The sequence below is a fragment of the Alligator sinensis genome, unplaced genomic scaffold, assembly GCF_000455745.1.
Source record: "Alligator sinensis unplaced genomic scaffold, ASM45574v1 scaffold861_1, whole genome shotgun sequence".
Lineage (NCBI taxonomy): Eukaryota > Metazoa > Chordata > Crocodylia > Alligatoridae > Alligator > Alligator sinensis.
The window spans coordinates 58,478-71,760 of record NW_005842153.1 but is presented as its reverse complement, the minus strand read 5'-3'; the positions used below and the strand labels follow the sequence as shown (position 1 = coordinate 71,760).

At 42.7% G+C, this 13,283-nt stretch overlaps 1 protein-coding gene across 1 annotated transcript; it reads left to right on the top strand.

The window, feature by feature from the left end:
• Positions 1-6: 6 nt before the first annotated feature.
• PLA2G12A (phospholipase A2 group XIIA) lies at positions 7-12,107 on the top strand. The gene is made up of 4 exons (XM_014520785.2): positions 7-138; positions 3,869-3,945; positions 4,523-4,688; positions 7,587-12,107. The coding sequence occupies exons 1-4, from the start codon at positions 27-29 to the stop codon at positions 7,703-7,705; spliced, it is 474 nt and encodes a 157-aa protein (XP_014376271.1). The 5' UTR covers positions 7-26; the 3' UTR covers positions 7,706-12,107.
• The last annotated feature ends 1,176 nt before the right edge of the window (positions 12,108-13,283 follow it).

Sequence of the window (13,283 nt, the reverse complement as noted above, 5' to 3'; positions counted from 1 at the left end):
AGCCGCCGTACACCCCGGACTGGCGCATGACCCTCAAGACCATCCGTAACGGCGTGCACCGAATCGACGTCTACCTCAACGCCGCCCTGGACCTGCTGGGCGGCGAGGACGGGCTCTGCCAGTACAAGTGCGGCGACGGTAGGGGCAGCGGAGCGGCCGGGCTCTTCCCTCGCTGGGAGCCGGGCAGGCCCGTTTGCGCCGATTGCGCGGCGCAGTGGCGCGCTCCATGTAACGTGTGCACGGGGCCGGCGCGGGAGCGTCGCTTTTGCCCGTGTGTGTGGGGCTGGTGCGCTCGGTGTAGCGTGTGCACGGGGCCCGCGTGCCATCGTTGGTTTACGTGTGTGGCCAGTCTCAAGGTGTTGTGAATGGTGTACCCGATCTGAATAGTGCACGAGGGAGCTGCGGGCTCCGTGTAAGGTGTGGCTGTGATCCTCTTTTGCCCGTGTGGCCAGTACGAATGTGTTACTGGTGCGCTCTCCGTAATGTGCAGCAGGGGCCCTTGCGTGATCATTGTTTTGCACGTGTGGCCAGTTGTGCACTGGGCCAGTGAATGGCGTGGTCGTTGTTTTGCCCTTGTGACCAATCTGCAGAGCCTCCCTAAGGGTGCCCGGGGCATAGCCCATGCAGGGCCAGGGTGGCGAGCCAGCAGTACGCAGCAGCTGCTGTGGGGCCTGTACAGCACTGTCCGCAGGGACTGGGGCGGTTGCCCTAATTCGCCCCCCTCTAGGGATGGCCCTGCTGCTCTGAATGTATTGCAGGATGAAATGGTGCGCTCTGTAAGATGTGGCTGGGGCTGTCATGTGATCGTTCGTTTACATGTGTAGCCAGTCTGAATGTATTGCATGCCAGGCTAGTGAATTGCATGATAATTGTGTGACTTTAAAGCAGGGGTGGGCAAAATGCAGCCTGCGGGCCGCATGTGGTCTGCCAGGCCAACCTGTCCGGCTCGCGGGGCCCCTAAAAACTTTAGAAAATTAATATTTATCTGCCCCTGGCTGCCTGTCACGCAGCCCTCAATGGCTTGCCAAAACTCAGTAACTGGCCCTCCGACCGAAATAATTGCCCGCCCCTGCTTTAAAGCATGATGGACCAGTCAGTTACGTAATATATGTAAAATGTAGTAGGGAACATAGTGTGATACTTGCTTTGAATGTGTGGCTGGTAGGATTACGCTGCATGATGAACCGGTGGATTGTGTGATAATTAGTTTGTACAGGGTCCAGTCTGAATTTACTACATGATGGACCAGTTGATTGGGTAACATGTGACAGGGGCCATTGTGATACTTATTTGCACGTGTGGCAGTTTATAAGACCAGAGACTTCTGCAATAATTGCTTTGCACGTGTCACCAGTCTGAATGTATTACGTGATAAACCAGTGAATTGTGTGACAATTACTTTGCACGGTGGCTGATCTGAATTTATTGCATGATAGACCAGTCAGTTGCGTAAGATATGCAGTGTGTAGCAGGGGCCTTTTAGGCAGCTTCGAGCTGATTTTGGGGACTGCAGTTGCCAACTGTACACACCACTGCGGCGTCCCTGGTTAAGAATTGCTTGCGTGGTGTGTTGGGATGCAGGTGGCAGTAGCCACCTGCCCCTGACAGTGCCTTGGCGGTTCTGCAGATAGGATTGGATGCATCTGCTTTCTGATGCTGGCCTTCTGTCTTGCACAGCTTCCCTGCTGTGTCAGGGAAGCAGGCCTGTTTGCTATGCCCAGAGAAAGATGGGCCTAGGCTTGCCAAGGGAACTAGAAGCCTCCCTTAATCAGGGAGGCCAAGTGAAGGCATTGATTGCTTGGGACAGCTGATGAGAAAGCAGGGTGGATTTGCACCTTATAGATTAACCAAATTAGATCTATATGTAGCACAAGCTTTCCTGAGCTGAAGCTGACTTCATCACGTACTGTGGAAGGGAATGTAGAAAGCTCTCTCCCCTTCTTTTTGTATTCTGATTTCTGTCTCCTTATACTCTGCTTTCTATACAGTCCTTTCACAGTATTGGAGGGATTAAACTTCAGCTCACAAAAGCTTCTGCTATATATGACGCTGATGTGTAATCCTTTGGTTTACTTGGTTCTAGTTCAGCAACCCCAAGTGAGTGTAGTTATGTAGTAACACGGCAGTCTTTTGCAACACTCTTTAAAGCGACCATTGTACTCCCACTGTTACTGGTTGCATCAGATGTAATTCAGTACTGTCATGATTTCAAGCATCTCATTACAGAAGGATTGGATACTTCCGGGAATAAACACTAATCTGAGAATGGATATTGGCTTTGCTAGGATGTTATTAAATTGCCTGAAACTTCCCTCAGTATAGTCAGGTAAATGACTTCGGCCACAAATGCAGGCTTCACAACTTGAAACTATTTTCGTGTAAACTTGAAAAACGGAAGAAAAATATGTAACAGGAATTAATCAGAAATTTAAATTCACATATGTTATTTACTGTGTGAGAATTAGGTTAACTAATTTAATTTTGTGCTGTGGGCTTCATTACTTGCCTGAGAAGATCAGGAAGGACTTTTCCCACCCCCTACACCCCCCACCTAGATGACACTGTACACTTGGTAGTGTGTCATATGCAGGGATTCACTTTTTATGTCTTTAGCCCCTGATGATTTTCCATTGCATGAAACCGGTAATAACTGGAGTAGTGCAAAGGCAGCTCTAGAAACTATTTGTAGATGTAAGATATTTTGGCCTAGGCTTCTCTCATGGTAGTCTTACCGAAGAATGTGTTTTGTCTGATTGTGTTGGAAAGTTTTTTGAAATAGTCTCAGCTTAGACAGTCTTAAAAGACATGTTTTAATAAATTCTAAGTCCCAAGTAACCTTTCTTGTTTTCACTCAGTGAAGCTCCTTTTGAGGGTGAAACTGAGGGTGCAAGGGGTGTACATGCAGATTTTTTGGTAGTGAAGTGTTAGGGTGATCTCTGGTGTATCTCAGGCCACCATGAAGTGTGTCCTACTCCCACCTCATTCATTATATGCACCTTGTCCATACAATCCCTCCTTTAGAAAGCTTTTCGTGGTTTGGTCTCAGATTCCAAAATACACTGAGCTGCATTGTTTTGCCCCATACTTTCCCTATTCTTACATACACACAAGTATCTTTTATGGCTCTTTCTGTTGTGCACTCTTCATAAAATGAACAGGGGTTTCACAAATAAGCAGGAGCTCTTCATTTTGTAGTCGTGTAAAAATTAGCAAAAATACTTGTGTCCTGTTCCCTTCCGTTTAGTAGGTGTGATGCCTTAGAAAGGAAGTTAGTACAGCTGCTTTGCTTATAGGTAAAAAGTATGCAACATTTAAAAAACCTGAAGTAAATTTATTTTTTTTTTTCCTGCAGGCAGGGAGTCTTGCTTTATCTAGAACAGTGGTTCTCAACCTTTTTGTACCAGAACCCATTTGTAAACATTGATGGCCAGTCCTGACCCAGTGCCCCTGACTCCTGACCCAGTGCCCTCAAGTGTGGGGGGCATTGGGTGGTCCCAGACAGCCCTTTGCAGCCTGGAAGTCTCCACCCTGCAAGGCAAAAGCTACTATCTCCCATGTTTTTCTCCTTTAGAGGAGAATCCATTTTAAAAGTTTGTTGATCCATTTTTAAAGTTTGTTTGCAACCCTCATATATTCTTGCAACCCACTTTTGGGTTGTGACCCGTGAGTTGAGAAATGCTGATCTAGAATATATGTGTAACTTTGAACCAAAATTGTTCAAACTTGAGTGCATAAAATAGATGCCTGAATAAAACTTGCTTTTTTTTAAAAAAAAAGGAATTTAGCACTTGCAGATGTACCTAATTTATAACTGAAGCACAAAACAAAAACAAAACTTATTTAGGGGGTTTTAAATTCCCTTTTATAGGATCAAAGCCTTTTCCACGTTATGGATATAAGCCTTCACCACCGAATGGATGTGGATCGCCAGTATTTGGAGTTCATGTGAGTTACTTTTTTTTTCCAAGCATTTTTCGTATTTACTCAGTCTTCCGTATTTAATCTTACTAGTAGTTAACTTAAAACATGCCCTCTTTGAACTTTCCATTCTAAAAATAGGAACAATGTGTGCACATGTTACTTCAGGGTGTACTTTGGAAGCATTTTAAAGAGGCTAGTTAATTGACAGGCTACCAGCTTGATGTTTCCTAATGCAGACTTTTTTTTAAATGTCCTACAAATAAGGATGCCTATCAGCGCTCATTATTTCTGCTCAGAAGATATGATCACTATCAAGGATTAAATACTTTTAATGCAGGGAAGACTCTGAAAACCTTGCAGTGCTCCAGTGATAGCACCCTGAACTGCCCTAAGATAATCTCCTGGTTCAGTTTCCACTTATACTTTCCATATTATTAGTGTTTAGCTTCCTTTTGGAGTACAAGTAACATGTTGATGGTGCAGCTGTACCCGGCCTTCTTTATGGGTTGCTTTGTATGGCTAGCACACCATTTTTATAATCACTGGATGAAATAGACTATTTTGGCGGCTGAAATACTAACTTTGAAAATTTTCTTTATAGTTTGACATTGGTATCCCCTCAATGACAAAGTGCTGTAATCAACATGATAGATGCTATGATACCTGTGGCAGTAAGAAAAACGAGTGTGATGAACAGTTTCAGTATTGTCTCTCCAAAATCTGCAGAGAGGTACAGAGAACATTGGGAATATCAGAAAGTGTACAGGGTAAGGCTGAAAAAAATGTAATGCAAGATATACTGACCAGATCTTTACTGTAGTTCTGTACAGAACAAGACAGCAGTGGTCTAAATGTGTACGTTTGTATGAACTGTGTAAATTACAATAATCGGGGAATAACACATTCATGTGAATTCACTTTTCCTCCAGTATTCTTATGGGAAGAGAATATGCCTGAGATATGCGTGTCAGGCTCTTATATATGTAAAGTTAATAAAAAGAAAGGGAAAAGGGTTGTTGTTTTTTTCTTGCATGTTTTAAACAACTAGTGATTGATCTCCTGCATGTAAAAAGCCCTAAAATATTTTGCCTTGCAATGAAATGCAAGTGAAAGTCTGTGAAAAGCACTAAGCTAATTGTTGAATCTTTCCAGGCTGGCACCTTAGGGCATTTATACACATACATTGGTCTGCTCCAATACGCTGGATATCCAGCACATTGGAGCAGGCTCGATTTAACCGAGTCTGCTCTGTACGTGAGCTGACGTGCCTGGTGGTGCAGCACATGCATTTGAATAAGTGGTGAAAAGTGCGTCAACACTGAAAATATGGCAGTGGTGCACTTTTGAACTAAAATACCTTCCATGTGTTTTAGTTCAAAAGTGTGCCACCGCCATTTTCTCAGTGCTGACACCTCATTTCGCCATTTATACAAATGTCTGCGCTGCAGCACCAGCATGTGTACAAATGCCCCTGGAGGCTAATTGGCTTAGAGGCATAAACTTTGGAGGCAACAACTTACTTAGATGCTAGATATCAATTCTTTTGCATTAAATGCATGGTTCCTACCTTCCTCCCCTCCCCCCTTAATGCTTATGAAAACTAGTGCTACACATTCATAAAAATAAATGTTTAATGATTAGCCATATTTGCGCTGTACAGTAATGAAGATAAATACTTACTGTTGCATTGGGTGTGGTCCATCTTCTAGAAGGGTTTTACTGTAAATTGCATGCATATATGAAATTGCTTCCCTTTACAAAATAAAGATCTTAAAATGATGTATAATGACACTGTAGGTAGAAAACAGTGCTGTATATGCACTCCTGTAGATTTTATCTGCAAATTCCTTTTACATTTTTTTTTCTGTAATAGAATTTGGATCCCACTCTGTTTAGAGTAATATCAGAGATGTTACCTATCCACATAACTGAGGTATAGATTAGACTCCCTGAGATATGGGGGAAGAAAGTTATTTTGAGCAACTATAGCATACAGTATAATTATCTTTAAAGCATGCTTTTTATTTTGGTGAGTAGTGTAGGTATTTCAGTGGGAATGCATAAGTTGGACTCCTTTCTGGTTAGGGGTCCAGTTATGCAAATGATCAGTATTTAGACTTCATAGAGAAGTAGGGCTGGAAGGGACATCCATATTTCATCTAGTCCAACCCTCTGCCTGAGATGGGATCATCCCTATCCAAGCCATCCCATGTAATCAGTAATCTAAACTCTGCAAAACTATCATCAACCCTGACACAAGACATAGCACCCTAACCTGCCATAGGTAAGGCAGGGGATCCATGGTAGCCAGTGTCTTGGTTTTATAAACAGATGTTAATATACACTCAAGAGATCCCAGGTGGATGGCCCATGCCCCCTACTAGAGGAAGACAAAAACCCCCACAGCCTGTATCCATATTTGACAAACACATGCCTAAGAAACAGGACCATCATGCTTCCTACTGTGAGTACTCCTATTGAGAGCAATCTGGCTGCAGAGTGGACCCTTACCTGGATCTTGCAGGGGTCTTTGATTGCGATTAAGTGTATGCATGAGCACATTTTGTTAGAACTGTGAAAGACATGATCCTCGCAGAGCTGGCATTAAAGCCAGAGGATATTCTGCATAAAAAGGGGGACATAAAACAGCAACACGAAGCTGTATACCTAAGATTAGCTTACTCAAGAACTTTTTTTTTTCCATACATAGTGAATGCAGTCAAGGTTAACTTTGTTTTGATATTCTAACTTTTAATAAAAGTGGGTTTAGATGTTGAAAAGACAACCTAAATGAATGTATGATCATTCTCTAGTCCCTGTAACATGCCATACTCACATGTGGGCCTAGGCAACCCATAAGCAGTCTTAACAAGAGACTCAGAAAAGTGTTAAGTTGGGTGTTTATCAAAGTTGCATTTTTTCATGTGATGAAGCTCCCAAAAGTGTTCTATAGCCATAACAAAACAAACATTCATGGCTGCAGAGTGCTTTTAAAATTAGTTGATTGTGCAGATATTTAACCCTTGTCTAATGTAGTATCAGACAGAGGTACTGTAGGGTATTGTGCCTTAGGGAACTTGCGTATGCAGGTTCCTCACGAGGGTTAGTTTCAGGCAGTTCTGCCCACAACCTATGTGGCTTTGCAGGCCTGTCACAAAGAAGAGACAGAAAACTGGGGGTGGGGGTGCAGGGAAGGGAGCCCCCTCTGCCACGCATGCCCCCTCTCTCCCCCCACTTCCTCTACTGGGGTCTTGGGGAGAGCTGGGCTGGGCCTCTGTAGCAGGGGGCTCCCTTCCCCTCGACCCCTGAGTGAGCGTCTGCACAGTGGCAGCTGTTGCTGCCATGTCCAGAGCTGGGGGGAGGGAAACGGAGCCCCCTGGCCTCACGGGCCCAGCCTGGCTATCCCTCCTGGGATCTTCAGGGGAGCCAGGCTGGGCCCGCAAGCCAGGGGGGCTCCATTTTCCCCCTTTCCCCACCCCAGCTCCGGAGAAGCGTGTGTTGGGTTCAATGGCGCTCTAACTCATGTTGCATTGTGTAAACCACCCTGGTTATAGTGCCTCCCCTACAGGCTGCCTAAACTTTTGTACGCAGCCTAGCTGTTTCATTTTTTCACTATAGGAGCGTGTTTAATCCCTATAGTAAACTGATCTCCCTTTGTCTTGCAGCCTGTGAATCAACCGTTCAGCTGGTGTTTGATGCAGTCATACATTTAGGATGTAAACCATACCTGGATAGTCAGAGAGCTGCCTGTATGTGCCAGTATGAGGACAAGAGAGACCTTTAAAAGAAGATACCAGAAACCTTACGAACTAGAACTGTGTGAAAGGCTCAGCCCGAGCAAAAGAACCAGCATTTTGTTACAAGCTGTTTTATTTCATTTTTGTGAAGTGTAATGTTGGTATGAAAGTGGATCTGTTTTCACAGGGACATTGGGTCTTTTTTTTTTCCCTCATTTTAAAATGTGTGTCTGCTTAAGCCGTCCGTTCTTGAAGCTTGTTACTGAAAGCAGCATCCTTCTGTACTTCCACACAAGCTTCTGGTAGGGCTGTTGATTGAATGCTACTGAAAATTACTGATGCCTTTTTACTTAAAACAACTCTGCACACATTTGGTGAGAAATGTATTGGGAACGTGAAAACAGTACAGACTTCAGGCTTTTTTTTTTTTTTTTTTAATAGGTCAAATTTGGAGGTTAAGCAGGCCTTAAACATCTAGTGTATCTTTGAAAGGATCTTGCGAGTTCAATATTTGATCTTAAATGTTTTGCACTTTTAAGCTGTTGGTGGAATATTACTGTGATTAACTGACTTCTGTTTTTCTACTTTGATTGTATACCTTGCCATGTTTGAATTGACTAGATGAAACCCTTTAGTGATGACATACAATTAAGCCAAAGAGCCTTACTGTCTGCTTATATTCCCAGCTTACTCTGCAGCACTTCTCAGATCCATGTGGGATACTTTCAAAGCTTGTGTTGCAAAACCGGACAGTTTACAGCCGAAAAATATGCAAGGTGACACTTGATCTGATGATGCTGAAACACAGCTGTAATTTTATAATTAATTTCAAATAGATGGTATTTTTAGATCAAATGTAATTATTTTTGATTATTTCTAACAGGTATATTTGTTTATACATAGCAAAAGATACATCTTGGTCTGTTCAGAGGGTGATTTATATTTGTGTTGTGTTGACTATGTTACTGTCTTCATCTCTTGGCTACTCTTCACCTTATCTATATTCTTTTTCATAAAAAATTAAAAATATTTTCATAACTTGCAGTCTCTCAGTGTTTCCATCTAGTTGGACAAATGTGCTAAAGACATCTTCATGTAATTGTATTCCTTCTACAGAGTTAACAGATCTTTGATTCCTAACTGTTCCCTCTGGGACATAAACAGCTTATTTAGTTTAACCGACCTGAGCTATCTGTAGTAGGTTATTTTGTTTTTTTTAAAAAGCAAGAACTTCACCAAGAAATTTATGATATTTCTTTTTATCTGCAGCTATCAGACTTTTGTAAGGTGTTTGATATCAACTTCCAAATCTATGACCAGTTATCAGGTATTGTTGCTCAATGTGCGACCCCATTTGGGCATTTGTGAAGATTGCAATTTTTGATTAAATGCTGTGCTGTTTGTTGGATACCACATTTGCGCAAGGGGCTGTCCAAGATGTTCATCTTTTATAAAGTGTTGTTTTGAAGCATCATCCAGATCTCAGTCTGTTCATATTGACCCATGCTTCTCTGTCAAGGTTGTACCTGATGGAGGACTTGTTTGGTGTTGGTATAATATGCTGTAGGAATAGATGTAACCTTTTCTAGCAATAGGTCTACTCCATTGCTGCCCATAGGTTCACTTTAATATCTTCCAGGAGCTTCTGGACTTCATGTACAAATGATTTGTGACTTCTAAGCCTCTTAAGCTTCCATCTGTTTGAGTCTTCAGTTAACATGGGGTATGTGACTTTTTCATCATCTCTTGCCTCTTTTGCCAGTAAGGATGTTAGGGTGTGTCTTCTTATATCACTTGTTCTAATGCTTAAGAATATGGGGAGTACATCTGCATCTGTGTTAGGTTTTGCAGCCTGTTGTGAGTCATGGTGCACTGTTTAAGTAGTGTTGAATGTCAAGCTTTCTAATGTAACAACTTCTGAACCATACAGGAGCACAATATCCTGCTGGGGTATATACCATTGCAAGTACGGTGGTTCTGAGCACTTTGAAGTTGGCACCCCATGTCAGGCTGGCTAAATATCTTAAGACAACTACCCATGCAGAAACTTTACTGACCTTCTGGATGTGACATTTATAGGTGAGGCAATGGTCTGATAAAACTCCTAGGTAGGTTGGGGTATACTCATGGGGAAGGATATAGTAACCTACTCTGATATTTTGGCATGATCTTGGCTCAGCGACTGTCCAGGTGGAAGAGTGACAATATCGATTTTATTGATGCTCAACTTTAAGCACCACTTGTGAAGATTAGCCAGCGTTGAGTTCCATGTCAGTATCTTTTCCAGTTCTGTCATGTCTATTCCTTGAGCTACTATGGCAACCTTTTCAGTGTACATGTATCAATCAGACTTACTGATAACTTGCAACAAATCCCCGTGTCTCTGCTAAGACTTCAACTTTCACTTCAAGTTCTGTTTTAATTTTTTTTTACTCCACTTGTTTGTGGAATCCTAATGTACACTATTTCCTTGAAAGACGAAGGGAAGCAAACAGCCTAAAATTGCTTGATGAGTTGGGCTCAATTCTGTTAGTGCTTTTCTTTGATTTATAGAGTGATTGAGTAACTGACATCTACTTACTTCCTCTGGAATTAGGACAGTTTTTTTTAAGTGCCTACTAAGGTATTATGAGTCATGTTTTCAGAAACTTCTGCTTTGAAAATGTTTTCTAATGCATGGTGTGATACAGTGCATCTTGCTGATACAGAAGTGTTCCTACAAAAAGAGGGTTAAACAGTTTTTTTATTCTGTGTGTGTTTATTTTTTAAATGTATGGTGTACTGTGGCTTACTAGGATTGTATGCGTTATAATTTTTAATTCCAGCATGTTAGTTTATTAAGCATTTTGCCCTCTTAAAATTGGAGAAGATGACAGAGTGCTTTGGAATAGCTGAGTTTAGGTTTCTAACTTAATTTATTCAGAGCTAATCTGCCTGTTGCCAGTTCCCAGACTATCATCCATACCACAGCAGTGAGCAAGAACACAGAAGCTGCCTCATGTAAAACACCTATTTAATCAAAACAATGAATATCTGTTATAGTTATAAACTAAGTTGGATATGTAAGATCTTATTCGATGTGCTTGACTAGGCATATAAAGAGTTGAGGGCCTGTCTACTACTGCATCCTGCAGTTGCTATGTGAAAGCATTTCAACAAACAAAAGGCAATATCAGAATACTTTGTGGGGGGGAAATACCTTCAATACTGGTAAATAGTAAGTGAATGTTTTAGTGGCTTGAAAAACTGCCTGCAGAGCAAAGGTAGCCTTTCATTTATTCTGGAGTCTGAGAATTTCTGCTCACAGGGACCACGTTTTTGTTCTAACATGTAATCAACAATGAGTTGAGACTCATTTTCAGATTCAAGGCATCCCTCTGAAGATACCAGCTCTTAGGTTTTGCAATTTTTGACTGGAAAAAATAATAAGAGCAATTATATTTTGTGGCAATAAACTCAGACCACAACAGCTCAGAATGCTTTTAATACAATGGGTTCCTACACACAATTTCTGGGGTTTATCTTGTAAGTTATGTGTAAGTGTTTGTACACCTAATGCTGCTAATGTTGTATGGTACCCTTAAAAGGATCTCTCAGCACCCCAGGATGTCATGGCATCCTGGCTGAGAATCACTGCCATAAAAAAATACCAAAACAGAAAACACAAGTTAGTTAAAGTTACCTCAAATCGTTTAATAACATAGTTAACTAAATTCCCTGCTGTTCCCTACTTGCAAATAGTCAAGAGTAATGCTAATTGATTAAGGACACCCTTTTTTCTTCAAGTTGAGGCATGAATCTAAATTCCACACAAACTAGCTAGAATGTGGAATGTAAATATTTTGTGGAAAATATTTTCCATAGAGTTGAAACTATTTGAACAAGGCCGAGCTCGTTCCCCTTTTCAGGAGATCCAAGAAGTAGTTGCCTGCCAAGATACAAAAACAAAATACTACAAGAAGTCCAATAGCATTTTAGTTCATGTGGTATCTAATATTTTAATCCTGTGCTTCAGTCCCTGCCCGTGTTTTTTGGGTAGGTTCTAGGCCTGTTTTATCTCATGCTAAACCAAAACGCATAGCTCCCTGAGGCATTAACAATCATGCCTGTCTGCTATAAACCATTTTAAACCTGTCTATCAACATTTCTAGGCTTTACTAAAATATTGCTTCCCTTTTATTAGTTCAAACTGGAAAATACTGACACATTTGGTACAGAAATTGACATGCCTAGTAGCTATACTGGCAGTTTTAAAAATGTATTACACATAGGGTACATCTACACATGCAATTAGCGCACATGAATAAGCGCTGGAGTTTTTTACACCCAGGCATGCTGTTTGAACATGTGCTCAGGCACAAGCTGCTCCAGAGTTTATTCGTGCGCAGCACATGAAACCTGGTTGGAGCAGCCCTGGCTCATAGGGGGCCAGCCTGGGCTCAGTGTGCTGTGGAGGACTGGCTGGGGCACAAGGATGCTCCAGCGTAGGGCAGCCCCCGCACTAAAGCACCCTTGTGCCCCAGCCAGCTGGGTCAGCATCTACATGTATGATGCTGCACAAAAAAAAAAAAGCCCCACAGCAGGGTATTTACAAGTCCTACCCTGCTGTGGAGTTTATTAGTTTTCTGCATCCTAATAGGGGGTGCATGTGTAGATGCTGAGATGTTTACTGAAGAGCTAGTTAGTCAGCTCTGCAATAAACATCATGTGCAGATGTGCCCACTCTTATCTTAAACACATACACAAATGCACGCACTATATCACTGCAGCTGCTAACATACAGAATAATTGTAGCTTAGCCTTTTTAAAACTATGGTTCTGATAGGTGAGTAGCAAGAATTGGGATCGGCAGTATACAAGATTTTTTTGGCATGAAAAAGTCTCTCTGGTGAAACGTACTGAATTCACATGATCAGCATAATTTTTTTTGGACCAAAGGCAATTTAAACTACAACTTGATTATGCTTTGTTCTAGCCTGCCTCTGCCAGTCTGATGATAGCAAGTCAAAGCACAGAGCTGTTGCGTATTATTGTGCCTAGATAAGAGGAGGGTAGCTGTGTTAATCTGAGGTCAAGCAGAAGACAGGGCAGGATGATGAATTTAGAGCAGGGATGGGCAAAATCTGGCCTGTGGGCCAGATCCAGCCCACAGTGGACTCAGTTTCCCAGCAGTCCCTCTGGCAGCAACTCCTTTTGGCTACTACCACCAGCCTCAGCCCCACTGCCAGACCCGGATCCATTGCCTGGGCATCCTAGCCCATCCACCCCACACACACTGCTGGGTGTGGGACTCGTGCAAGCCAGATGTGTGGCCATATGGCTGTGATGGGGCCCTGGCTGGGAGCAAGACTGACAGGCATGGCCAGGGAGATCCCAGGATCTTGGAGCAGTAACAGTGCAGACCTGGGGCTGAGCCAGAGCTGTGATGTGCTGCACACATGCCCCTGGGATGGACACAGGTTCTGTGGATTGGGGCGTGCAGCGAGTGGAGCGTGGTTCTGCCCTGGCTCTGCACTGTCACCATCCCAAGATCCCAGCCCTGGAGCAGCTCCCCACCCAGCTGTGTGCTGTGCTGGTGTGGCTCCTGGCCAGTCTCTAAGAAGACTCCAGGACTGCGGGGCCATG

Bases quoted from the DNA above. Each gene is read 5' to 3' on its own strand.
- PLA2G12A (XM_014520785.2), top strand. From the start codon at position 27: ATGACCCTCAAGACCATCCGTAACGGCGTGCACCGAATCGACGTCTAC. The intron at 3,946-4,522 runs GTGAGTTACTTT...TTTTCTTTATAG, and splicing joins CGCCAGTATTTGGAGTTCAT to TTTGACATTGGTATCCCCTC. The intron at 4,689-7,586 runs GTAAGGCTGAAA...TTTGTCTTGCAG, and splicing joins AATATCAGAAAGTGTACAGG to CCTGTGAATCAACCGTTCAG.